This window comes from Bos grunniens, chromosome 13 (assembly GCF_055505025.1).
Source record: "Bos grunniens cultivar Pamir isolate PY7600 chromosome 13, Bosgru_T2T1.0, whole genome shotgun sequence".
Classification (NCBI taxonomy): Eukaryota; Metazoa; Chordata; class Mammalia; order Artiodactyla; family Bovidae; genus Bos; species Bos grunniens.
Window position 1 is genome coordinate 3,988,094 of NC_141177.1, and position 24,845 is coordinate 4,012,938.

Consider the following 24,845-nt stretch of genomic DNA (forward strand, 5'->3'; position numbering starts at 1 on the left):
CCGCCTCTCTGCGATCCCATGGACCATGGCCTGCCAGGCTCCCCTGTCCATGGGATTCTCCAGGCAAGAACACAGGAGTGGGTTGTCATTTCCCTCTCCAAATCTGACCTGAGACAGGCCAAAACGATCTTAGTCGTAAAGGGGGATACGTGTCAATTTCAGAGAGAGACAAAGGAACGTGGAGGCAGCAAGTCAGTTGCTTGCGACGTTGGTCTGATTCAGTCACCGTCTTCTAGTTTATTGTCAAGTAGTTCCTTGATCTGAGAGTCGGGTCTTTGCAAAAATCTGGGCTGTGTTTCTCTTTTTGCCTTGCTCTGGAGTGGTTTCACCTGGAATGCAAAGCCCCAGGGCTCTGTGTTATCCCACATTTAAAATATTAGTGGAAGTATCTGACTCCTGTAGACATAATCAGATTGCTTCTAAAACCCAAAGGTTTGTGAAAGATACCCTTAATTCAGCCTTCCCTTCAGACCCACTGTTGCTGAAACTTGCCAGCCAGAGCAATTACTTTGTCAAAGGTCTTGTTATTGCTCCTAATGGTAAATAATAATTTGGTCCAGGTGCTGAGGAATGTGGGCAAAAAAATGAAGACACACGTCCATGGCCAGAACATAAATTACAGAACTTTGAAGAAAAAAAAAAATTCTTGATTTAGCCTCACTACGAGAGGGGACCTTTCTGTAAATCTTCAGTCCTCGTTATAATTTTAGAATTAAATTCTTTATAATTAAAAGCACTTGGCAAATAATGATTCATTTAAACTGTAGTTCTGATATATTACTCTAATTATTGTTACCATGCAGCGCCCTTTGGCCTGGAAGTGAAACCCGTGTCCTCTTGACACCAGAGGTTAACAGAGCAGGAAGCCAGAGCGGTGTGTGTGCCTGCGTGACCAGAATAATTTAGTAATTGTCTAATTACCTGAGCAGTCTGATGCCACTGCTAAAAATAGTATTAAAAAATTAAATGAAAGTCTTTTCTTGTTTCTCATAACCCATCTGTTCTCTATTTTGGGCAACCATGTGTTCATGGGTATAAAACATGATTCATTTTAAAAGATCAGATCGCTTCTCCTCTGTTGGATAAAATATGTTTTTAATGGGATGTACTATATAGTAACTCATAAACAGCTCTCGCTTCTGAGACTCAGTTGTGGAGGTAGGGAGGCTCTGATATTTTGTCCTAAATTGTGACTTAAAATCTGGAACCGATGTTGGTCAATTTGATATTTATTTCTTCTTAAAAATGGCGGGGGGGAGGGAGAGTGTCAGATGAGGACTTCTCACCATTATCTCAGGAAAATTAAGTTGTTTGTTCAACAAATATCAGAGGCAAGTTATCTCCTGCCCTTGGTACTAGAATTCAGTAGACAAGCTATCTGTTCTCACGATCTAACAGGAGAATTACCAGGTAAACAAGCCAGTTTTAGTCAGTGAAGACAACAGCCCGTGGTTCCCAGTGGGGTGGGCACATGAGGCAGAGCCAATTAGGGGGTCAGGGGAAGGCATCTTTGAGGAGGTGACGTTGAATCTGGGGCCTGAACAATGAGGTGGAATGAGCTAGTTCTGCAAAGATGTGGGAAACAGTCTTCCAGGCAGTGGGCACAGCAAGAGCAAGGGCGCTGAGGCAGGATAAGGAGCTTGGAGAGAGGCTGGTCAGGTGGGTCATGGGAGGCATCTGAGTTTTACTGATCACTAACTCATAGACTACTGACAAGTAGTCTTTCTAGTGGCCTTAATTTTTTGTTATATTTTAAGGCAGTAGAGCAACTCAGCACAGCACAGAGCAAAGCAGTAGAACCCATTCTTCAAAGCAGAGCCTTCATGGTACCCGACGGTACACAGGTGGGGATGGGACTGCTTGTCCTCCACGTTTGATGCTGCTGAGTGCGTTTCTCGGGGTTCTGCTACTCCACATGTGGGTTGAAAACCAGCCCCTAGCCCACTCCTCTCATTGGCAGGAAACCGAGGCCCAGAGAGCAGATGGGCCTTGCTTGAGGCCACACAGCTGTTGACACCTAACCCGAGTATCAGACTCAGATTTCTCACCTTCAGTTCAGTTCAGAAGCTCAGTTGTGTCCGACTCTTTGCGACTTCACGAACCACAGCACGCCAGGCCTCCCTGTCCATCACCAACTCCTGGAGTCAACCCAAACCCATGTCCATTGAGTCGGTGATGCCATCCAACCATCTCATCCTCTGTTGTCCCCTTCTCCTCCTGCCCTCAATCTTTCCCAGCATCAGGGTCTTTTCCAGTGAGTCAGCTCTTTGCATCAGGTGGCCACAGTACTGGAGTTTCAGCTTTCAACATCAGTCCTTCCAAGGAACACTCAGGACTGATCTCCTTTAGGTTGGACTGGTTGGATCTCTTTGCAGTCCAAGGGACTGTCAAGAGTCTTCTCCAACACCACAGTTCAAAAGCATCAATTCTTCGGTGCTCAGCTTTCTTTATAGTCCAACTCTCACATCCATACATGACCACTGGAAAAACCATAGCCTTGACTAGACGGACCTTTGTTGACAAAGTAATGTCTCTGCTTTTCTTTTTACCGTGTTGCTCAAAACCTTTTCCCCAAGACTTAACCCATAAGGAGGACAAGCCATGTGCTGAAAGGTATAGTGAAGAGGTGGATGAGGGCTGTGTAGGCTGGGCAGCCGCTTCTTAGACAAGAATTAGGGTCCTTGGTCGGTGCCAAAGGCAGAGCTTGAGCACACTTCAGTTAACTCTTGAAAATCGACCTTGAGTGCACTTCTGGTACCATTTTGCAGTATGTCTTTACTGATGTTCTCCCTGTCCTGCCCTGGGATGTTCGTTGCCCTTTAGAGCCCCATTGAGGCTGTCTTCCATTTTAAACTGCGAGGAATGTACAGGTAAAACGGTGGCTCTAAACTGGGCAGGATTTTGGTCTCCATGGGGCATGTGGCAACCTCTGAAGACATTTTTTGTTTGTTCTCCTGTGACACCTGGGGTTGTTTCTGGAGTCTAGGAGATGGAGACGGAGACGCTGCTGAGCATCTGCTACACACAGCATGCGCCCCCACCCAATAGAGAATCATCCTTCTCAAGAGTGAGCAGTTGCTGTTTACTCACTCAGTCATGTCCATCTCCTTTGCAGCCCCATGGACTGTAGCCCACCAGGCTCCTCTGTCCATGGGATTCCCCAGGCAAGAATACCGGAGTGGGTTGCCATTTCCTTTTCCAGGGGATCTTCCTGACCCACGGATCGAACTTGCGTCTCCTGCATTGCCAGGCAGAGTCTTTACCACTGAGCCCCCAGGGAAGCCCCAAATGTCGGCAGTGCTGAGGTCCTGGTCTGAAACACCAGCATCGCTGGCAGTATAGCAGAGCCCCCGACACCACCCACCATTCCTGGGTAGAATCGCCCACATACCCAAGACTGTCATTTCTTCCTTTGTTTATTTTGTTTGTTTTTGGCTGAGCCCCAAGGACTGAACCCCTGAAGTGCGCGCCCTTAGGGTGGCACGTGCTAGAGCAGGCGGGCGGGAAGCAGCGAGTCCGCCGGCCCCTCCCTCCCCGGAGGCCCCTCCTGTCCTGGCCCTCCTCGCTGTTCTCCTCTGCCTCGCTGTTCTCCTCTCCCGCAGCAGCCCCAGGACCCGCCGGCTCAGAAGGGCTCCGCGCCGACCACCAAGGTGCGGCGGACCATGAGCAGCCGCGTGCACGAAGCGGTCAAGGCCATCGCGCTCTGCCACAACGTCACCCCCGTGTACGAGTCCAACGGCGTCACCGACCAGGCCGAAGCCGAGAAGCAGTACGAGGACTCCTGCCGCGTGTACCAGGCGTCCAGCCCGGACGAGGTAAGCCCCACGCACGCCCGCCGCCCGGCTGTGCCTCGTGGCGAGGCCCGCGAGCCAGGTTGATGCTGGGCCCCTAAAGGCCCCGCCCTTCGTCCGGAAGGAGCAGTCTTGACCTTGAGATGCATCATAAATCAGGGAAGAGCAAGAGATCTGTGTGGTTCAGACAGACAGCGCACGGGTCACAGGTCCCTTAAATGAACCACATTCCTTCAAAAAGCTTTATTGATACAATCCACATAGCATGCAGTTGCCCCTTTAATGGAAATACAGCTCAGTGTTAATAGTATTTTCGTGGCGTTCTGTAACCTCACCACAGTTGATTTTATTTATTGATTAGTGAATTTTTATTTATTTTGGCTGCACAGGGTCTCTGTCGTGGTGCTTGGACCCAGTCGTTGCTGCATGTGGGCTTAGTAGCCCGACAGCATGTGGGACCTTAGTTCCCTGACCAGGCATCGAACCTGTGTCCCCTGCATTGGAGGGCGGGTTCTTAACCCCTGGACCACCTGGGAAGTCCCCACCACACTCGACTTTAGTGCATTTTCACCACCCCAAAAGGAAGCACTCCATGCCAGTCTTCCCACAGACCCCCACCACTCCTCCCCGCAGCCCCTGGCGAGCCCTGACCTGCGTTCTGTCTGGGTAGACTGGCTGTTCTGGATGTTGCGTTCAAGTGGAAACACCTGCTGTGTCTCGTTTTCTGCCTCATTTCTTTCGCTTCGCGTGTGTTTTCAAGATTAATCCACGTAGGGGTGTGGATCAATTCTTCGTGCCTTGTTTTGAATGAACGGTATGCTTTTGAATGGATAACACTGTGTTCCGTTTGTCTGTTCTCTGGTTGATGGGCCTGTGGAATGTTTATATCTGTTTTTCTGTGAACCTCTGTGTCCAGGTTTTTGTGTGGACATGTGTGTTCAGTTCCCTCGGTGTGCGTATAGGAGAGGGATTACTGGGGGCGTTAACTTTATGTGTGACCTCGGTTTCACAGCGTGTCCTTTGGGTTGTGTCTGTCTGAGCTTTGCCTATGATGATGTCAGGTTACGCGTTTCTGGCACCGGCCTTGGTGTCTGGACTCACACGACGTTGGCGTGTCCCGCTCTCAGAGGTTCTAACGTAGGTTTCTTGGCTAAGGTGGTGTCCCCTAGAAAACTCTCCTTCCGGCTGAAGTCGCCGTTTTCTGTGACTGACTCATAACACCAGCCCCCTGGGTGACAGGGTGAGGGCTTTAACCAGAGTTTGTTTTCAGAGCCCGGATTCTTTGACTTTTCTGCTAAACCTTTCACTAAACCATTTTTAGACACCACTAGATACCAATTTTCATTAATTTGAAATATAGTCCCTCTATTAGGTTTCAATGTATTTTTTTCTTAAAAAAATGAGAATATTAATATTGGCAAAGGTTTTACATCCTCTTTTTTTTCACTTAATGTTTTATCATGCCTGTTTCTAAATTTTGTTGAGTATTATTAGAACACAGTTCTTCAGATTTACTGCCCGTGAATGGACCGTGACATCTTTTAACTGCTCATATTTCTGGAATTTAGATTATGCCTTCATTTCAAGCAGCAGTAGTTAGAAACATTTCTAACGGGCATCCTTGCACCTGATGTTTGCAGAAATGGTGTAACTGGGTTCATGATTTGGCCAGGTATCTCTGAGGGCCTCCCGTGGGCCAGGCACTAGGAGTCTACATTAAACAAGACACCAGGCCACGTCCGTAGGGGCAGCTGGAGTGAGACAGTGGAGCACGTGGATCCTGGGTTCCCAGCTCCACACCTGGGCAGGTTTCTTATCTTCACGGTGGATCTGTGGCATGGGACAAGAGGGTGTTGTGAGGCTTTTAGTGAATGGTCAATAAATCCCGCGGGTCAAACTGAATGAACATGTTTATGTAAATTACAAGAGCGCTTCCCGGGATTTTTTTTTTTAACCATTTTACTCTTCCACCAGGATTGCAGGGAATCCCAACTGTTATTAGTCTTACTAATTTCAAGAAGGAAGGAGGGGCTTCTGTGGTACATGAAGTTTTATTATTTATTTTTTTTAATATGTATGTGATGACAGTTGACTCATTGGAAAAGCCCCTGATGCTGGGCAAGATTGCGGGCAGAAGGAGGAAAGGGCGTCAGAGGGTGAGACGGGTGGCTGGATGGCATCACTGGTGCAGTGGCCATGAACTTGGGCAAACTTCGGGAGATGGTGAGTGACAGGGAGGGCTGGTGTGCTGCAGTCCGTGGAATCACAAAAGGTTGGATGCGACTGGGTTACTGAGCAACATCAGTGACAGCTGACATTCACCATGCACCTGGGATTGTGTGAAACTCTGTCTCTGTTATTATTTAATGCTCACAGCAGCTTTGGGGAAGTGCTGCAAGTATTAGTTACTCAGTCATATCTGACTCTCTGATCCCATGGGCTGTAGCCCGCCAGGCTCCTCCGTCCATGGAATTCTCCAGGCAAGAGTACTGGAGTGGGTTGCCATTCCCTTCTCCAGGGGATCTTCCTGACTCAGGGATCGAACCCTGGTCTCCCACATTGTAGGTGGATTCTTTACCGTCTGAACCATGTCAGTGACTATTACTATTTAATGCTTCCAACAGCATTGGGAGGTGGTTTCTATCATGACCTCTGATTTACAGATGAGGAGACAGACACACAGAGAGGGTAAGCAACTTGGCCAACGTTGCATAGCTGGTGAGCGCCAGAGGTTGGTCCCAGGCAGCACCTGCTCTTGCTGGCTCAGCCTTCAGCCTCCTGGTAAAGCGTGTGGTTGAATAAATTGTAGACAGAAGCCTTGGAGTTAAAGGAAATGTTGCAGGAAGGGAAACCTCTTCCAGGGTCTGAGAGCAGGCTCTTGTCTAATACTCAGAAAAGAACTGTCCGAAGAGACAGACATGCTGGAGACTTTACTGGGAAGGGGCACCCTAATAGAGAGCAGGAGGATAAGGGAACCAGGAGAACTGCTCCGCCATGTGGCTCCCAGCCTTGGGTTTTATGGTGATGGGATTGGTTTCCAGGTTTTTTCTGGCCACTCTGCCTCAGGGTCCTTTCTGTTAGCACATGAATTGCTCAGCCAAAGTGGCTGCCCGCGGGAAGGACTCTGGGAGGTGGCGGGACACGTGGTGTCTCCGTTTGGCCTTTCCCGAACTCCTCCAGTTGGTGGTGGCTTGTTAGTTCCGTGTTCCTCACTAGGACCTCCTGTCTCGTGCAGATGGTTACCTATGGTGCCTGGTCAGGGTGGGGGGTTTCAGTGTGCTTCCCCTAACAGACTGAAGCGACTTAGCAGTAGCAGTAGCAGATACTACTCAGACGGAGGGGCCTGGTAGGCTACAGTCCATGGGGTCACGAAGAGTCGGACACGACTGAGTGACTTCACTTTCACTTTCCCCTAACAGAAGCAGGCTTTTCTCCTGTGCCCCATTCGGCTAAACTGTTCCTGGAAGGAAAGAATTCAGGCTGAAACTCATTCATGTGTTTTGAAAGTCTAGACCCCTCTGAGAACATCAGTGAGCTGGTGGTTGATGTGGTCGAGGGAGGCACAACGGGAATCTTCTCCAAAGGTCAGGAAGGACACTTGGGTGTGTCTTTCCCCGTGAGGTCCTTTCTTCCTCCTCCTCTGGGGCAATGGAACGTGTCCCCTGGGAGAGTCCTCCTTCCGTCTTCTCGGTATTTGTGGAAGAGCTCAAACTGTGAAGCCCAGTTGATCCGTGACCACTGATATCTGAACCAGGCTTTTTAGGGGTGAAAAATGTGGTAGCCCTTGGCCACATTCTGAGATGGGACTTTTGTGCAGAAAGAGAAAAGGAGGGAGGGACTGTAGGTACGGATGGAGTCTACTGATCTCTTGGGACTTCTGCCCTGGAACAAAAAGCTTGTCTCTTTTGTCACTGTTTCTTCACCGGGGTTTGCCTGCTTGATCTTGCTTTTCCATTTGGGAATGGAAGGATGTTACCACTGAGTGGGCCTTGTGAGAAAGGACCAGAGTCTTGATAGTTATGGGCTGGGAACCAGTAGCTTGTGGGTGTTTGGTAGAATTTAAATTAGAACAGGTTCCAAATGTTGGTGGTTGGATGAGCACTTCTGCCTCTGGGCTCCTGTTGACTACTGACACGCATCTGTGGTGGTCTTTAATGCCTGCCTGCACCCCTGGTTCCTGCTGAACTTTGATATATTTGTTTTAGAGCTGTGCAAAGGTTTACCACAAAGGTAAATCTTCCATGGAATGCTGTGTGCTTCTCAGCTCCTTTTTTGTTAAAGAGAAGAGCCCTTTATCTCTGCTGTTCGCTAATTACCTTTGGATTCAGATTTGTTCTGTTTTGCTAAGATTCTGAATAGTGTTTCTTTGTAGAAAGATATTTTCTTTTGGTCTTCGGTGTCTTCATAGAGGTCAGTGTTACTTTCTTGGTTTCCTTTTCCCCGTGACTTTTATTTTTTTATTACTCAGTTATTTCAGGTTTATGATAGAGAATGTAGAGAAGAAAAAAGGTAAGCCAAACCCTACCAACTAAAGGCGTGTTATTGTTCAGTTGCTAAGGTGTGTCCAACTGTTTGTGACCCCGTGGACTGCAGCCCACCAGGCTCCTCTGTCCATGGGATTCCCCAGGCAAGAATACTGGAGTGGGTTGCCATTTCCTTCTCCAGGGAACCTTCCCAGATCAGGGACTGAACCCGAGTCTCCTGCATTGGCAGGTGGATTCTTTACCACTGAGCCACCAGGGAAGCCCCACTAAAAGGTGTAACCACTGTTAATATTTTCCCCACCAACCTTTTAAACTACTTCGAAAGATGCATACCTCGAAACAGAAATCTGTGTATGTAAATAGACCATCTGACAGAAAGTTGGCCGAATCTGTTGCCAATGAAATCTTTCAGAAAGTCGTCCTGTTTCCAGATCTCTTTGGGATTCCATGTAGGAGCAGCGGGGTCTAGAATCCTACCTTTGAAATTCTATATCAATAAAGCCTCACCGGTGCGGGCAAGGTCAGTTGATGGAATACATACAGAAGCCAGTATCCGTTTTACTTCGGAGCTGCTGGAGTAATTCCTACCAGTTGGCGCAGGATTCATTTCCTGTAACAGAAAGCAGGATTTCCTAAATTTGTTTCCTGTGCGCATTCCGCCTGGGAAGCCTTGAAGTGTCCTTATTCAGCTACTGATTACAGCCTGGGGGCAGCGCCCGCCCCCGCCCCGGTACAGTGGCTCCCCAGGGAAGTGAAATGGCTGAAGTCTGCTGGGGAGAATTCTGCCCTGACCGCATCCCATCCTTTCGAGGATGTTTGGCACCGTCAGAGGTGGGGTGCAGTGGAGGGGGCTTCTACAGACTCTAGAGGTGGAGAGCATCCCTGTGTCCATTAAAATGTCAGGGGCTGGGAGTGATGCAGACGGGGTGACAGAAAAGGGGTGTGCTGTGAAGGTACAGCGCTCTAGAGGTGGATTTTACTTTTTGTTCCCCACTCCGGTCTTCTCGCGTGGAGAATCCCATGGACACAGGAGCCTGGTGGGCTACAAGCCAGAGCTCTCATGTCGCAGAGCCAGACACAACTGAAGCAACTTAGCATGCTCTCATTATTAGAGTAACAGGGCTTCCCTGGTGGCTCAGTGGTAAAGAATCCGCCTGCCAGTGCAGGAGACGGGTTCAGTCTTTGATCCGAGAAGATCCCCCGTACCGGCGAACGATGGAGCCCGTGCACCCCAACTGCTGAGCCTGTGTTCCAGAGCCTGGCTTTGTGACAAGAGAAACCACTGAAGTACTGCTACTCGAGAGTAAGCCCTGCTCTCTGCAACAAGAGAAAAGCCTGTGCAGCAATGAAGACCCAGCACAGTCGAAAATAAATATATATATATATATCTAAAAGAAAACAGTAGCAAGAGCTTTTTATAGAAAAGTAAAAAATTAAAGAAAAAAAAAGCCAAAAATATTTTGATGTTTTTGCTACCTCTGTCTTGTATGTGTGTGTATATATATACCTTATATGTTCAACGACCTTGACTCGTTGCCTTGCGTTGTCCCTTTCCGGTGACCATCTATGATGGGAAGGCTCTTAGTGACTGCTGAGATGCGGCAGGGGTCATTCTTCCTGCCTCCCAGGCGTAACACTTCGGTGGCCCCTCTTTTGGCGTCGTGACTAACGTCGTGATGGAGGGCCTTTCGTGTTCAGCCCCCCTGTGCATCGCAGCGCCCACAAAAAGTCCCAGCTGTCTCATTTCGTGTTTTCTTAGCCCTGTTGCAAAGAGTGAGGAGCAAAGCTGTAGGGGAAGGGAAGCTCGTGGCCTTGAAGAGGGGCTGGCAGCCTCCCAGTCTGTTCACAGCCTTGAGGCTTTTTTCGCTTCCCTCCACGACTGCATCCCTGTCCCTCCTGAACGCCTCCTCGTGCCTGCATCTCGGCCCCAGGCCGTGGACAATGCCAGCATTCAGACGCGCGTGGGGGAGTGGAGTGTTGACGCAGAGTGGTTTGGGAGGCTGAGGGAGCTCCACCGTCACGTGGCCAGGCACTCGGGCCCGAGGGTGAGGTCAGAGAAACCCTCCGTCAGTGTCATTTATTAACCATCGGGCTGGAATCTTGAAATAGGAGTTCGGTTGCTCAGAACAGAGGGGTCCTGTGTAAAAGGCAGGACCGTGGGGTTGTGGGGGACACGAGAAAACTGTCGTATTCGCCTTGTTTGGTTTGAGCTCATCCGTGGACAGACGTGTGAAAGTTCGGTCCTTTATCGTGTTCGTTTTGGCCAGCGTGGATTAAGTAAATAGTAGTTTCTGAATGGCTAAATTTTAATGGACGGGATGCCACCCTTCCTTCTCAGATACTCATTTGCATCAGAGTTAAGTGATAGGAGGCTGAATTTTGAGTATAAGATCAAGGAAATTTAGATCAGGGAGTGGCCCTTTATTCTGCTACCTTGATCGCCGATTCTTTGTGAAAAGAATGTTTTAGCCGCAGTTCGTGGGGTGTGGGACCTTAGTTCCCCGACCAGCTATTAAACCCGCATCCCCTGCAGTGTAAGCTTAGTCTTTACTACCGGACCCCCCGGGAAACCGCCTGTCCACTGATTCTTAAACGTTGCTGGCTCCATGATGGTTTATTTTTTTAATCAGCAAACTTTAAAAATCACTGCATTCTGTAAGAGTTAGCTTCTCCTGAGAAAGATCAGAACCTGGAAGACTGGGCCCGCTTTCTGCCTGGCAGCAGCGAGCGAGTGGGGCGGCTGCTGCCTGTCCCCCGGCGCCCCGCCCCCGCCCCGGAGGCCCGCCCTGCCCCAGTCCACTGCCTGCCCTGTCCTGTCGACGGTCGAGCCTGCAGCCACCCTGTGGCACATTTTGGAAACTTTTTTTTTTTTTTTTTTGGAGGATGGTTGCTTTCCAGTGTTGTACTGGTCTCTGCCACGCATCACCATGAATCAGCCACAGGTGTTCATGTCCCCTCCCTCTTGAACCCCCGTCCTGCCCCGGGCCGCATCCCACCCCTCTGGGTTGTCTCGGGGCCTCGGGTTGAGCGCCTTGGGTTATGCGGAAACTTCCTAGCAGCGCTCTGGTTGGCGTGTGATGCTGTGTGTGTTTCAGTGCCGCGCTCTCGGTTCAGCCCGCCCTCTCCTGCCCCCGCTGCGTCCTCAGGTCTCTTCTCTGTCTGCATCTCTATCCTGCCGGGCAAAGAGGTTCATCAGAAGTACCGTTTTTCTAAATTTCATGCATGTGCTTTAATATATGGTATTTGTTTCTTTCTGACTACTTCACTTTGTATAATAGGCTATAAGTTCATCCACCTCATTAGTACTGACTCAGATTTTACGTTCCTTTTAATGGCTACATAATATTCCGTTGTATATATGTACCATAACTTCTTTATCTGTTGGTCTTTCGGTGGACATCTGGGTTGCTTCCTTGTCCTGGCTATTGTAAACAGTGCTGCAGTGAATATTGAGGTATGTGTGTCTTTTTCAATTACAGTTTTTCAGGGTATATGCCCTGTAGTGGGATTGCTGGGTCATATGGTGGTTTTATGAAACTTATTTCTTCAGTAAAGAATACCCTAGGTCTGTGGATACATTTATAATCCTGAAAGGCTGGCTTCAGGCAGACTGGCTACTCTTTGTAAGCCTGGCTGTTTATCTGATTGAAGGCCACCAAAGAACCCTTTTATTAATAAATCAGATAGTGGATTTGTGCGTGTTCTTACGTTTCGCATGTATCCTGCTTTTGACAAGAATTCAAGGCTCTTTAGCCTGCCTGGCATAATTCCCAAGCACACATTCCCAGGTACAAAGGGAAAGTTATTAAAACTTATCACAGATGGCTCGTTGCTGACCAACAAATGATGAAAAAGCCCTTTCACGGGCAGCTCTGGCGAGAGTTCTTCAGATGGGCTTTTATTTTCGTGGGGGCAGGGTAGAGTGGCAGACTGTTTTTTTTTCCCCTGACCCAAACCGGAATATGCAGCCAACTCACAGAGCCAGATCCCTGCTCTGGCACTTTCTTGGTTTCTAGCATTTGGCTTTGACTCTTAATTTGTTTATTCATTTACCTAATGCATGCGTGAACGCTCAGTCGTGTCCAACTCTTTGTGACCTCGTGGATTGTAGCCCGCCAGGCTCCTCTGTCCATGGGACTCTCCAGGCAAGAGTACTGGAGTGGGCTGTCATTTCCTTCTCCAGGGGATACTCGCTATGTAGGGATCGAACCTGTGTCTCCTGTGTTGGCAGGCTGGTTCTTTAACACCGAGCCACCTTATGCGACGTCTTTTCCTGCTGCCGTTTTGACCTCTAGATAACTTTACCCAAGGCCCTCTAAGACCCCTACTGAGTGAGACTCAAGACCCCTACTCAGACTCAGTGATACTTCAGGTGAGACTTGAGGATTTGGCAATATGGAATGATTCTTTTGAACTAAAGCTCTGACCGCCTAGGGGAAGAAGTAGCCTTATTCACATTCTCTTGTTCTGCGAAGGGATAGCTAGCGTCCCTTTTTGACCCCTGAAATGTCTGTCTCCACCCCAGTTGAGAAGGCCTAGATAGCCCCCCATTCTGAACAGCTCTCTTCTGAGTAGGCCCCAGGGGATTTTATGTCTTCTGATAGAAATCAGCTTTAAATTAAGGCTGACTTAATGTTAGTTGAAGTGAGAGAGTGGAAGGTGAGAAAGAAAGGCCCCCGCAGGGCTCATATCCTGTTGGAATCAGCCCCTGAGGAGACCTGTGAGCTTTTGATTAGGACCTTGGCCCGGGGGTGGGGGTGGAGGGCGGTGGGGGCGTTGCTGAAGCGGAGTGCGGGCCGAGAAGATGTTTCCGTGCCTGGCAGTTCACGCTTACCCGGAGCTCGCGTTGCTGGTGCTCATTTGAGATTTCCGGTTCAGCTTTCCCTCCAGCACAGTCCTGTGGGGTCTGTGCCAGGGGGCATCTGGGCTGGCTGAGGCCAGAACTGCCCCCACAGCCCTGCAAGCCGCTTCCCGTTTCGGATCCTTTCTTTTTCTTTCTTCTTTTTTTGGGCCAGCGCTGGGGCTCCGTTGCTGTACGCGGGCTCTCTCGGTGCCGCGAGTGGGGGCCGCCCGCCCGTCCCTGTGATGCACGGCTTCTCACTGTAAGGACCTCGCTTGTTGCGAAGTCCAGGGCACGTGGGCTCAGTAGTCGTGGCAAGCGGGCTGAGCTGCTCCGCAGCACGTGGAGCCTTCCTGGACCAGGGATCGGCCCTGTGTCCTCTGCATTCGCGTGTGGACTCTTAACCACTGGGCCACCAGGGAAGTCCTCTCGATTGACATTAAGAACAGGCTTTCGGGGACTTAGCGCATCTCCTTGAAGCCCAATATCTCAGACTTTTCACATCATTTCAGAACAATTAAACACGTTTTTAAGGAGTGAAATAATAGTTGTTTAAAAGCAGGGATAAAAAAACATCTGTTCCCTAGCAGTCCTGTTAGAAAGCATCAGAGGAAGAATTATTTTTTGTTTGTTACTAAATTGGTATGTAAAGGAGGATGTAAATTTAGTCAAGCTTTTGAGTCTTGTATAGACCTAGGTATTTATAATCTCTCACATTGTGTAGGGATATTTATTTACTTAATCAAAACTAAAAATGCTAAAAATAAAAGAAATACATGTATACACTAAAACGTTTCAGTAGCATACATGGAGAAAAGGAAAGGCTGGAAGGAATTTCTCTTTGTGTGTATGACCCAGTGAGCATTTTAATGCACACAAAAGTGAGAGTCGCTCAGCCGTATCCGACTCTTTGCGACCCCGTGGACTATCCAGGTCTCCCGCATCGCAGGTGGATTCTTTACCAGCTGAGCCACCAGGGAAGCCCAAGAATACTGGAGTGATCTCCAGTGGATCTTCCCGACTGAGGAATCGAACTGGGGTCTCCTGCACTGCAGATGGATTCTTTACCAGTTGAGCTACTACTCAATGTTTTTTTTTCATATATATGGATGAGATTTTAAAAATATTTACTGATTTTTTTTCATTTTAAACTCTGAAAGAAAATTGTTAGTAGATAAGACGGCCATACTGAAATTCAGAGTGATTAGAACAAACAGTTACATGAATGCATTTCTGAAGACTTATGCAAGTTAGTAGCAAAAAATAAATTACTACTTGGGACTTCCTGGCAGTCCAGTGATGAAGCCGTTGCCTTCCAATGCAGAGGATGTGGGTCCATCCCTGGTTGGGGAGCTAAGACCTCACACGCCTGTGGCCCAAAAGCCAAAACATAAAACAGAAGCAGTAGCATAACAAACTCAATAAAGCCTTAAAAACTGGTCCACATCAAAAAAAAAAAATTACTTGATTAGCTCTGTCTTTGGAGGTGGAGGTTGGTGGGGACTAGGAGGTGGTGAAGGTCGGTGGGGATTAGGAGGTGGAGGTTGGTGGGGATTAGGAGGTGGAGGTTGGTGGGGATTAGGAGATGGAGGTCGGTGGGGATTAGGAGATGGAGGTCGGTGGGGATTAGGAGATGGAGGTTGGTGGGGATTAGGAGGTGGAGGTCGGTGGGAATTAGGAGATGGAGGTCGGTGGGGATTAGGAGATGGAGGTTGGTGGGGATTAGGAGGTGGAGGTTGGTGGGGATTAGGAGGTGGTAGAGGTCGGTGGGGACTAGGAGGTGGGCATGTTTGGGGGCTGTTACTCTGCCCCCGGTGCCTCCTGTCCACTTCCTGATGGTGACGGGGAGTCAGGGGTGCCAGGCGCTCACGGAGGATGCGCTGATGTGCGTGCACCTGGTGTTCTGAGGACGGGCGTCTGGATGGCCCGGGATGGGCACTTGTCTTGGGCCTGGGTCTGCTGGACCTAGGGTTAGATCTCATCTCAGCCCGTCGTAGCTGCCAGTTGGGAGCAGCTCCCCTCCCGTCTCTGTCTGTTTCTTCATCCCCCATGTAGAGCTGGTTGGCAGTTCCTGCCTCCGTGGGCTCTTCTAACAAGTGGACACGATGCTGTCATCCGTACACCGTAGCTCATCATCCTTGCCGTCCCCCTTCCTGTGGCAGCGGGGGGTCGGGGCGGGGTGGTCGCCCCTTCCCAGCTCCCCCCTTTTCTACTCCTCTTTCCTTCTTTCCCTGAAGACCCCAGGCCAGATTCCTCTGCAGACATGTTTCATTTTCTTCACGGGCATTTAAAACATGCAGCTTACTCGCTTACACTGAAAAGTTGAGAGCGCTTTTGGACAAGGTCGGGTTTCTGGGTTTTCTTGAGAAGCTGGAGCCGTGCCCGCCCTGGGCGCCCATTCCCGGGGGACGGCCACCTCCAGCTGGGGCTCGGGCCCTTGCCGGCTGCCGTCCCCAGCGGTCTGGCCCTCGCCTTGGAATCTGCGTCCTCCGTGCCTTTTGATGTGCAGAGAAGCAAGCCTTGCTCAGGCTGTGAAAACCTCTAGCTGGTGACTGGACCCGTCCCCCAGCAAGCGCAGAGGGCGGCGGAGGGCATGGCTGTGCACCAGGTCAGCCCCCCAGCAAGCACAGAGGGCGGCGGAGGGCATGGCTGGGCACCAGGTCAGCCCCCCAGCAAGCACAGAGGGCGGCGGAGGGCATGGCTGGGCACCAGGTGAATCCAGGTTCGGCCCCGGAACACCACCGCTCACAACTTGGGAGCTTCTCCGAGCCTCGGTCTCCTCACCGGCACAGACCAGCGTTCTCACCCTCATCAGGCCTGCCGCGTGGGTGGGCTGGGGGTGATTCTCTGTCGGGGCGGGGGGCTATTCCATGAGGTGTGGAATGTTTAGCAGCTCCTGGCCTCCCGACAAGATGCCAGGAGCGAATGTCCATCCTCTGCTTGGCTGTGACAGCCAGCACTGTGCCCTTGGGGGGCAGAGCTGCCCAGTGGAGAGCTACCGTAGATTCCGTCCCAGTCGGGTATCCGTGAGGTTTAATGGGGAGCCTGGACGTGCGTGCCAACCCCCTCCCCCGCCACGCCCGCCTCGTGCTCCTTCTTTCCCCATATTTGCAGTTTGCTCGGTGCAGACTCTTCCCGATGGGACCCCTGGTTGCACTGGTCACCCTTGAACCTGTGTAGCTCTCTCCATGGTCTGGCTCGTGGCTGCTTTAGGGAAGAGAAGGCAGCCGTGAGCCCGGGGCGCCCGCAGGCCTGAGCTGGGTGCTGGCGTGTCGCCGTGCCAGTGCGCCTCCCCGAGGGACGCAGGCTCCGCCCCAGCTCAGCTGTCTCCGTGTGCCCGTCCGCCTTCCTGTTCGTTGGCTGGACCTGTGCACCGGGACGCCCGCTGTGTGTCTGACCTTCGGCCCTCGCCTCGTTTAGGTGGCCCTGGTACAGTGGACGGAAAGCGTGGGCTTAACGCTGGTGGGCCGTGACCAGTCTTCCATGCAGCTGAGGACCCCTGGCGACCAGATCCTGAACTTCACCATCTTGCAGCTCTTCCCCTTTACCTACGAAAGCAAACGCATGGGCATCATCGTGAGGGTGAGTTGTCTTTCGTTTATGGCTAAAAATTGTTTTTGTTTTTTAAAAACGCACCTAAGTCTGGTGTGTGTCTCTGGCTGGACGTTCTCTCTTACCCCTTTCTTCCTCTAGTATTGCCTGTTGTTTAGACCAACCAGAGGACACAGTTCCCTCTGCAGAAAGAGAATTTGTTCTTCAGTTGCACAGATCTCTGATAGCTGCTCAGCTTTTTGGTCAACCCCATTTCAGAGTGAAAGGTCTAATGAGCGTAGATCAGGCAACTCTTGGTAATAATATATTTCTCATTGTATATTCATTTAATTAAAATATATTTTTTCTATTGAGGTGAAATTCTGGACATGATTAACTTATTACCATTTAGTACATTCATAATGTCGTACAGCCACCGCTTCTGTAGGGTCACCCCCAAAGGAAACCTCATAGCATTAAGCAGTCACTCCTCAAACCTCCTTGCCTGTCGTCTTTGGAAGCCTCCAGTCTTCTTTCTGTCCCTAGGATTTACCTATTCTGGGCAGTTCATGTAAGTGAGATCACACAGTATTCCTGGCTCCTCTCACTTAGCCTAAAGTTTCAGACATTCATCCATGTCGTGCCTGTGTCCATGCTTCGCTCCTTTTTATGGCTGAATAGTATTCCACGTTGATGATCCATTCACCCATGAGCGGGTGTTTGGGCTGTTTGCAGCTTTTGGCTGCTGTGAGTAGTTGGCTGCTGTGAACACTCATGTAAAAGGATATAAGTACCTATTTTCAGTTCTCCAGGTTAGATGCCTAGCAGTGGGATTGTTGGGTCTGTTTCCCAGCTGCTGGATAATTCTCTTTTAACTTTATGAGAAACTGCCACAGCTTTTCTGCAAAATGATGCACTCTTTACATTCTACCATGTGAAGTTCTGGTTTCTCTTCCTCAATGCCTGTTATTTTCCCTTTTCTTTTCATTGTAGCCATCCTGGGTACTATGATGTGGTATTTCATTGTGGTTTTGATTTGCATTTCTCTAACGGCTAATGATGCTGAGCATCTTGTCATATTCTTATTGGTCGCTTGTATTTCTTCCTTGGAGACGTGTCTGTTCAAGTCATTTGCCCACTTTTTAATTGGGTTGTCTTTTATTGTTGTCTTGTAAGAGTTCATTATAAGGTCTAGGTCCCTTATCAGAGATATGACATACAAATATTTTCTCTCATTCTGTAGCTTATGTTTTTGTTTTCTTGATAAAATTCTTTTCATGCACGTAAGTTACTCATTTTGATGAAGTCCAATTTATTTTTTTCCTTTGTTGCTCTTGACTTTGGAGAAGGCAATGGCAACCCACTCCAGTACTCTTGCCTGGAAAATCCCATGGATGGAGGGGCCTGGTGGGCTGCAGTCCATGGGGTCACTAGGAGTCGGACACGACTGCGTAACTTCACTTTATTTTTTCACTTTCATGCATTGGAGGAGGAAATGGCAGCCCACTCCAGTGTTCTTGCCTGGAGAATCCCAGGGACGGGGGAGCCTGGTGGGCTGCCGTCTGTGGGGTCGCACAGAGTCGGACACGACTGATGCGACTTAGCAGCAGCTCTTGACTTTGGTGTCGTACCTGAGAGTCATGAAACCCAAGGTCATGACAATTTACCCCCGTATTTCCTTTGAAAAAGTTTTTGTAGTTTTCTCTCCTCTGGTCATCAGTCCGTTTTGAGTGACGCTCCTGCGTGGTGTGAGGTGGGGTTTAGCCTCATTTGCCTGTGGATATAGAGTTGTCCCAGCATCGTTTGTTGCAGAGACCATTGTTTCCCCATTGAATAGTCTTGACACTTTTATCGTAGTACAATATTTTCAGTGATTTTTCATTCATACAATCACAAAAGTTACTGAAAACCTTGTGATCACGCAGCAGCGTGTCATTTTGGCCTTGATGTTTCAGATTTTCTTTTTAAATTTTTTGAAACTTTTATGGAAGTACAGCATACACAGAGAAAGGTGCAGACTTCATAACATGCAGCTTAAGTGTTTGCAAAATTAACACAACTTGCCTGGCGCCCAGAACAAGGCCAGAGTGCCTCCACCGCCACCCCAGAAGCTCCGTGTGCCCCTTTCTGGTCTTGCATCCTTCCTCCCCACAAGGGCCTAGCTGCTGTCCCATTTCTACCATGGACTGACTTTGTCTCTTTGAGCTTTACATGAAGGAAGCTGTAGATGCCCTTTTAAATCCTGCCTTAAAATGGCTTTTATTTTTAATTAGTTTTATATTTTACAAAAAACTCTGATTTTTTAAAAATTATTTTTAATCGAGAACAGATATACTTTTGGAGAAGGAAATGACAGCCCACTCCAGCATTCTTGCCTGGGAAATCCCATGGACATAGGAGCCCGGTGGGCTGTATAGTCCATGGGGTTGCCAAAGAGTCAAACACGACTTTGTGATCAAACAGCAGCAACAGCAGCAGCATTAGACACGCTTTTGGCTCATTCTGTTGGCAGAAGCGGGTCACTGGGTCCAGCCCCCTCACTTGAAGGGGGAAGTGGGAATCATTAAAGAGGCCGCTTCTCCAGGTTAAAGTTAGACGTGGTCCTGATGGTCCAGTGACCCACGGCAGGGATGTGCCTTGAAAACAACGCCCTTTAAGGGATTTTATGTCCCTGAGGCCAGTAGGTCCCCGGGGGATGTATATCCGGGGATACCGGATGTATATCCTTGGCAGTTTTAAGTGGGATGAGGGCTTTTTCTCCCTTGCAGTCCCTGCTTTCCCACTGGCCTGCATCCTGCCTGCTCCGTGCCTTCAAACCACGTCTTGACTTCATGTCTGATGTCAAGAACATCCATGGCCTGGAAGCAGCCACATGAATCCTGTGGGCCGGTGTTTCCTGAGGAATTACTCATTATCTCCTATTTTAATTTTGTCCCAGCCATTATTTTTCCAAGTTCTAGGGCCGTGGGCTCTGCTGGAGTCATTTGGGGGTTGAGTCATCATCAGATAGTCCCGATATCAGCTCTTCTAGAAGCGGGCGCAGTATGCCCTGTCCCTTGCGTTGCGAAGGGCTCTCATGTGCAGACTCACGTCATAGATTACAAGCCGTGACCCCTGGCTCTGCCCACAGCAAGAGTGGGGTGTATGTCTGGGATACTGTTGGATAGGCACATCTGTCGTATTTTAAAATGGCTCTCTGTCCTTCCCAGGTAATACTTTAAAAAATCAGCAGTCGCCTAAGGCATTCAGAACAAATGCATGTTAAAGCCAGGGGGTAGATCCATTCATCTGTAGTTTCACCACCCAAAGACTCACTTGCTCATGCCTGCCTTTTCAGGGAATTTCCCTTCTGTTTTTTCTGTAAGCATAAATGAGTGTAAATAGCCACACACGTTTTTATAAAATTGACATCAAACTCTACCTAAAACTTTGTAAACTCCCACCCCCTCCATTGAACGACAGGTATGCTAAAAATATTCTCCTGCCATTAAAAGATGATTTTTATGATTTTGATGTGCACTCGGCGTTCTGTGGGAACGAATGCAGCGTTATTTAATCAAACATCCCTTCTTGGACACGTGGATTGTTTCCTGTCTCTCACTACGAACAGTGAATCCGTGCATGTCCATCTGTGTTAGTTGTCTTTAATGAAACCCAGGTTATTTCACGGATGTTCCTGTTTCCTGGCCTGTCTCCCTCTCTGGTTTTGCTGAGTGCAGCGCAGGGCCGTGGGGCTAGCTCACCTCTCTGCACAAACCTCACTGTCCTCTTTTCACCAAACGCCTCTCATCCTGGAGCCATCTTACCCCCGGGGACGTGGGGACGTCTGGAGACATTTTTTGGTTGTTACAACTCAGAGGGTGGTGCCACTGGCATCTAGTGGGTAGAGGCCAGGACAGCCTCCTAACAAAGAAGGTTCCAGCCCGAATGGTCCTCGTGCCAGGGCTGAGAAACTGTTCTCAGGTGTCCATCTTTTCTGCCTGTTGTTTGTCCAGTTACCTGATGTGAGGAGGTTTGCCCTCAGTTACAAAACGGTTCTCAACTTGGTTTAGTGACTGTTGACACTTTTTTTTTTTTTTTAATTTTCTTTATTTATTTGGCTCAGTTGTGTCTTGGTTGCAGCACACGGGCCCTAGTTATGGTGCTTGGGCTTAGCTGCTCTTCAGCATGTGGGATCTTAGTTCCTCGAACAGGGGTCAAACTCGCGTCCCTTGTATTGCAAGGCGGATTCTTAACCGCCAGGCCACCGGGGAAGTCCCTGTCAACCCTCAAACACCTGTGAGCTCGTGGGCGGAACTGAGCAGCATCTGAACAGTCACAAAGCAAGGTCTGGTCTTTGCATGAATCTCTCTTCTGAGAAGGTCGGCCAGGTTCGAGAAGCCGGCTTCCTTGGGGCTTGTGTGTTCGGCTCTGGGCTGCTGGTTTTGTTTTTGTTGTTTTACAAGATGTTCCATCGCCCTTCCCACACCCTTCCCATGTGGCGTGCCGAAGTCGGATCATTGGTAGAGACCCAATGACTCTTGTCATTGTCTGAATAAAAGAAGCCTTTGGACAGGTGCCAGAATCAGACCACAGTGGAAAAAGATGAGGCCCCCGAACGAGGCAATGCAGCAGGCAGATCTCTGTAAATTTACAGTGTGATCTTGCCATGATATGGGAACAGGGTAACCTTGCGATGAACTCGGTGGGAGGAAGTGACGAAGGCGAGGAGAGAGTTGGTGCAGCATTCATATTGGCCGAGATGCCCGAGCTCTTCCGAGCCCCTTCTGGAGCAGACGAAGCTGGGGTGGGGGCATCATTTCCCACAGCGCCTTTTGGGTGAAGGGGAAATGAAACAAAAAGAGAAGCCTGACGCTTTCGTGTTCAGACCCCATAGCTGTCTTTGGCCCGGGTCACAAGCAAGCGCAGATGCAATCCATCAAAGAAGCGACCTGCATTTGTAATGCTGCTAAGCAGGTGCCTCTTTGTGGCCTGTGGGTGCTTTTACGAGTAAGCATGCTGTTCGAAAAGATGGTCAGCGATCAGAGGCGCTCAGAAGTTACTTTAGAAGATGAAACCACTGATTTGGCACTGAGAATTTATTTCCTCTTCCATGAAGAGCTTAGAGACCATGCGTTCTGGGCTTCCTGGGGCAGCAGAATTTAGGCTCGGGCAGTGGTGGTTTTGCTGGTACCCTTGCCCGTCTCCACTGCTTCCAGGTTCCCTGTGATGAAGGTCATTGAGGAAAGAGTCATGGGATAAGAATCAGCAATTTCACCATCAGTTCCTTAAAGCCAGGGTTTCTCAACTTCCGCACTATTGACGTTTGGGGTCAGATGATTCTCTCTTGCGGGGACTGTCATGGGCATCATAGGCCGATTGTTGTTGTTCAGCTGCTAAGTCACGTCCAACTCTTCGTGACCCCATGAACTGTAGCCTACAGGCTTCTCTGTCCATGGGATTTCCCAGGCAAGAATACTGGAGTGGGTTGCCATTTCCTTCTCCAGAGAATCTTCCCCACCCAGGGATCGAACCCACGCCTCCTGCATTGGCAGGTGGGTTCTTTACCACTGAACCCCCCAGGGAGCCCCTAGGATGGGTAGCAGCATCCTTGTTCTCTAGCCTTTATATGCGGGTAGCACCTCTGGGTCGAGACAGTCAGATATGTGCCAGGACAAGTTGGAAGTCCCCTGGGGACAAAGCCACCCTCATTCAGACCCCTGTTTTCTACAAGCAGTGCAGCTGAGGGTCGTGAGGAGTTACTGTCACTCCAACAGGAATGATAACACTGGGCCAGCAGTTTTGTAGGTGTTGGCCCTTTGCTCCCTGCTCTCTGTAGATTATCTCCCTTAAGCCCCAGCAGCCACGTGGTAAGAGTTGTTAGGATCCTGGCTTCACAGAGGAGGACAGTGAGGTCTAGAGATGAGAAGCAGTCCGTCCAGGTGCACATAGCCGGGAGCTGGTGCTGGGTCTAAGCATCTGATGCCTGGGCTGCGATGTCACCCTCTCCCCAGAACAGCTGGTCGGTGTGCACCGAGAATCTGTGTACCTTCTTCTCTAGCTGACTCCTCGGGTTGACGGCTGAGTTAGGGTCCCGCTGGACCTCATCTAGGGTCCACCTCTACCTAGACTGGTGGTTCTCAGCTGAGGCACTGTGTCCTCCAGGGGATGTTTGTTCATATCTGGAGAGATTTTGGCTGTCATCATGGGGCCTGCTGCTGGCATCTCGTGGGGAGAGGCCCAGGGACGCTGCGGGAGATGGTTCAATGCACAGTCCAGCCTTCTGGTGGCAAAGAATTCTCCAGCCTCTACCTAATGTTAACATCACCGAGGCTGAGAAGCCCTGACCCCGAGAATTATCTTACTTCCCAAACTCTTTCCGACACTGGCAGCCCTGTGTATCGATTTAAAACGGTCTTACAGCACGGGAGTCCAGTCCTGCTACAGTAGTCACACCTGTAAAAAATTCTTCTGCCCTTTTGATCTTGCTTCCATCCTTTAACGATCTTCCAAGTGCTTTGAGTTTTCTTCTGTTTTCTGTGGCCTTTGCCCCAAAGTGAGCTCCCCCTCCGTCTCGCTTTTCATCTCTGGCCGAGTGAGAACGCACAGCGACACCCGCGGCAGAAGGACAGTTCGTGCAGCACCGCTCGTGGGCAGCGGGCGCTGGCGCGGCAGGCGGGCTCCTCCCGCCTATTCACGCTTCCCGCCCCTCCTCTAGGATGAGTCAACTGGGGAGATCACGTTCTACATGAAGGGAGCGGATGTGGTCATGGCAGGCATCGTGCAGTACAATGACTGGCTGGAGGAAGAGGTATGTGCCACGTGGGACGTGGAAACGGGCCCTGGAAGCACGTTCTGGAGCCCGTCCCTTGTGTGGAATGGGGGGTGGGTGCCTGCGTGCATTTTCTGTGGCCGTGTAACAGGTCACCCCCAAACTCAGCAGCTTAGAAAGATGTGTTGTTTCTTACAACTTCTGCGAATCCGCACTTCAGGCACAGCTCAGCCAGGCCCTCTGCTCAGGTCTTGGGCCGGGGTCAAGGGGTTGCACAGGGCCGGGGTCTCATCTGAGGGCTCGGCTGGGGCAGGACCCGCTTCTGAGCTCACTTAGCAGTTGGCGGCGGGATTCAGCTCCGCGGTGGCTCTTGGCTGGAGGCAGCCGTGTTCCTCGCGCTGTGGGTCTGTGCGTAAGGCAGCATACATGTGGCCCTGGCTTTGTCAGAGACGGCAAGCACAGGAACAGGTTAAACAGAAGCCGCCTTCTCTGAAATGACCTTCCCTCGCCTTGCCATGTTCTGTCTGTCGGGAAGAAGGCCCTGGGTCCGTTGCATCCTCAGAGCAGGTGATCATACAGGGATGTGGGTACCAGGAGGTGGGCGTTGTGGGGCCCCGATCCCAGGCTGCCTTGTCCAGGTTGTGATGTGGGAACTGGCCATAGCCTGGAGGGAAGGAACTGCCCGTGTCTCAGGCCATTTCTGTGTCATCTCCCAGCTCCAGGTGCAGAATTCACATTTTAAATTCAGTAAGAATAAATTTCTAATTAGCTAGATAACAGTCCCACATGCCGACAGGGGCCGGGCAGGTAACTCAGATGACTGAGACGGGCCGGGATGTGTTTCTGGCAGAGTCCCACTGTGTGTATGAAACATGTGGGCACGTCCTCACCTGACACTGTGTTTCACGGGAACAGCTGCCTCGTGGCGTCATTGACTGTGGTCATCTGGGAAAGTGCTTTTGTCAGAGGTTCAGTTTTTCCAACGAGCCAGAAATATCCACATTTAAGTCAGGCTGCGTTGACTTCAATTTTGAACCCCTTTTAGAAGGTTTGCTCAGGGAGACGGCTTTAGGAGGAAGCAGTGTTGTGATTTGCCAGGGGTCCTCCCTGGACTGGAAGGGGGTCCCATCTGCTTCAGCCTCCAGCCATCCCCAGGGAGAGGTGGGGACTCAGAGCTCTCAGCACGGCTCTCCGCTGACCGCGGTCTGCTTTTCAGTGTGGAAACATGGCCCGGGAGGGGCTCCGGGTGCTCGTGGTGGCAAAGAAATCTCTAGCAGAGGAGCAGTATCAAGACTTTGAGGTAAGTGGGCTCTGTGACTTTTCTGTTGGCTTTGAGCCCCACCCCCCTCACCATCTTCCCTCCCTTCCTTCTGCTCTGGCCCAGGCCGATGTCATTTCCGAGCACACCAGGTTCTTCTCTCTGCCTAGAACTCTCCTCCCTCGTAGCC

General features: G+C 50.2%; 1 protein-coding gene across 8 annotated transcripts in view; it reads left to right on the forward strand.

The window, feature by feature from the left end:
- The window catches only part of ATP9A (ATPase phospholipid transporting 9A), a 125,423-nt gene that overhangs the window by 74,468 nt on the left and 26,110 nt on the right, over positions 1–24,845 (forward strand). For 5 of the 8 annotated variants that reach the window (XM_086331334.1, XM_086331326.1, XM_086331329.1 and 2 more), the window contains exons 14-17: positions 3,603–3,815; positions 16,536–16,697; positions 23,344–23,436; positions 24,614–24,697. In XM_086331334.1, the coding sequence (XP_086187460.1) occupies positions 3,603–3,815; positions 16,536–16,697; positions 23,344–23,436; positions 24,614–24,697 (552 nt within the window). The remainder of the gene's footprint in view (positions 1–3,602; positions 3,816–16,535; positions 16,698–23,343; positions 23,437–24,613; positions 24,698–24,845) is intronic. The other 3 variants (XM_086331330.1, XM_086331328.1, XM_086331332.1) reach the window with 1 other exon arrangement.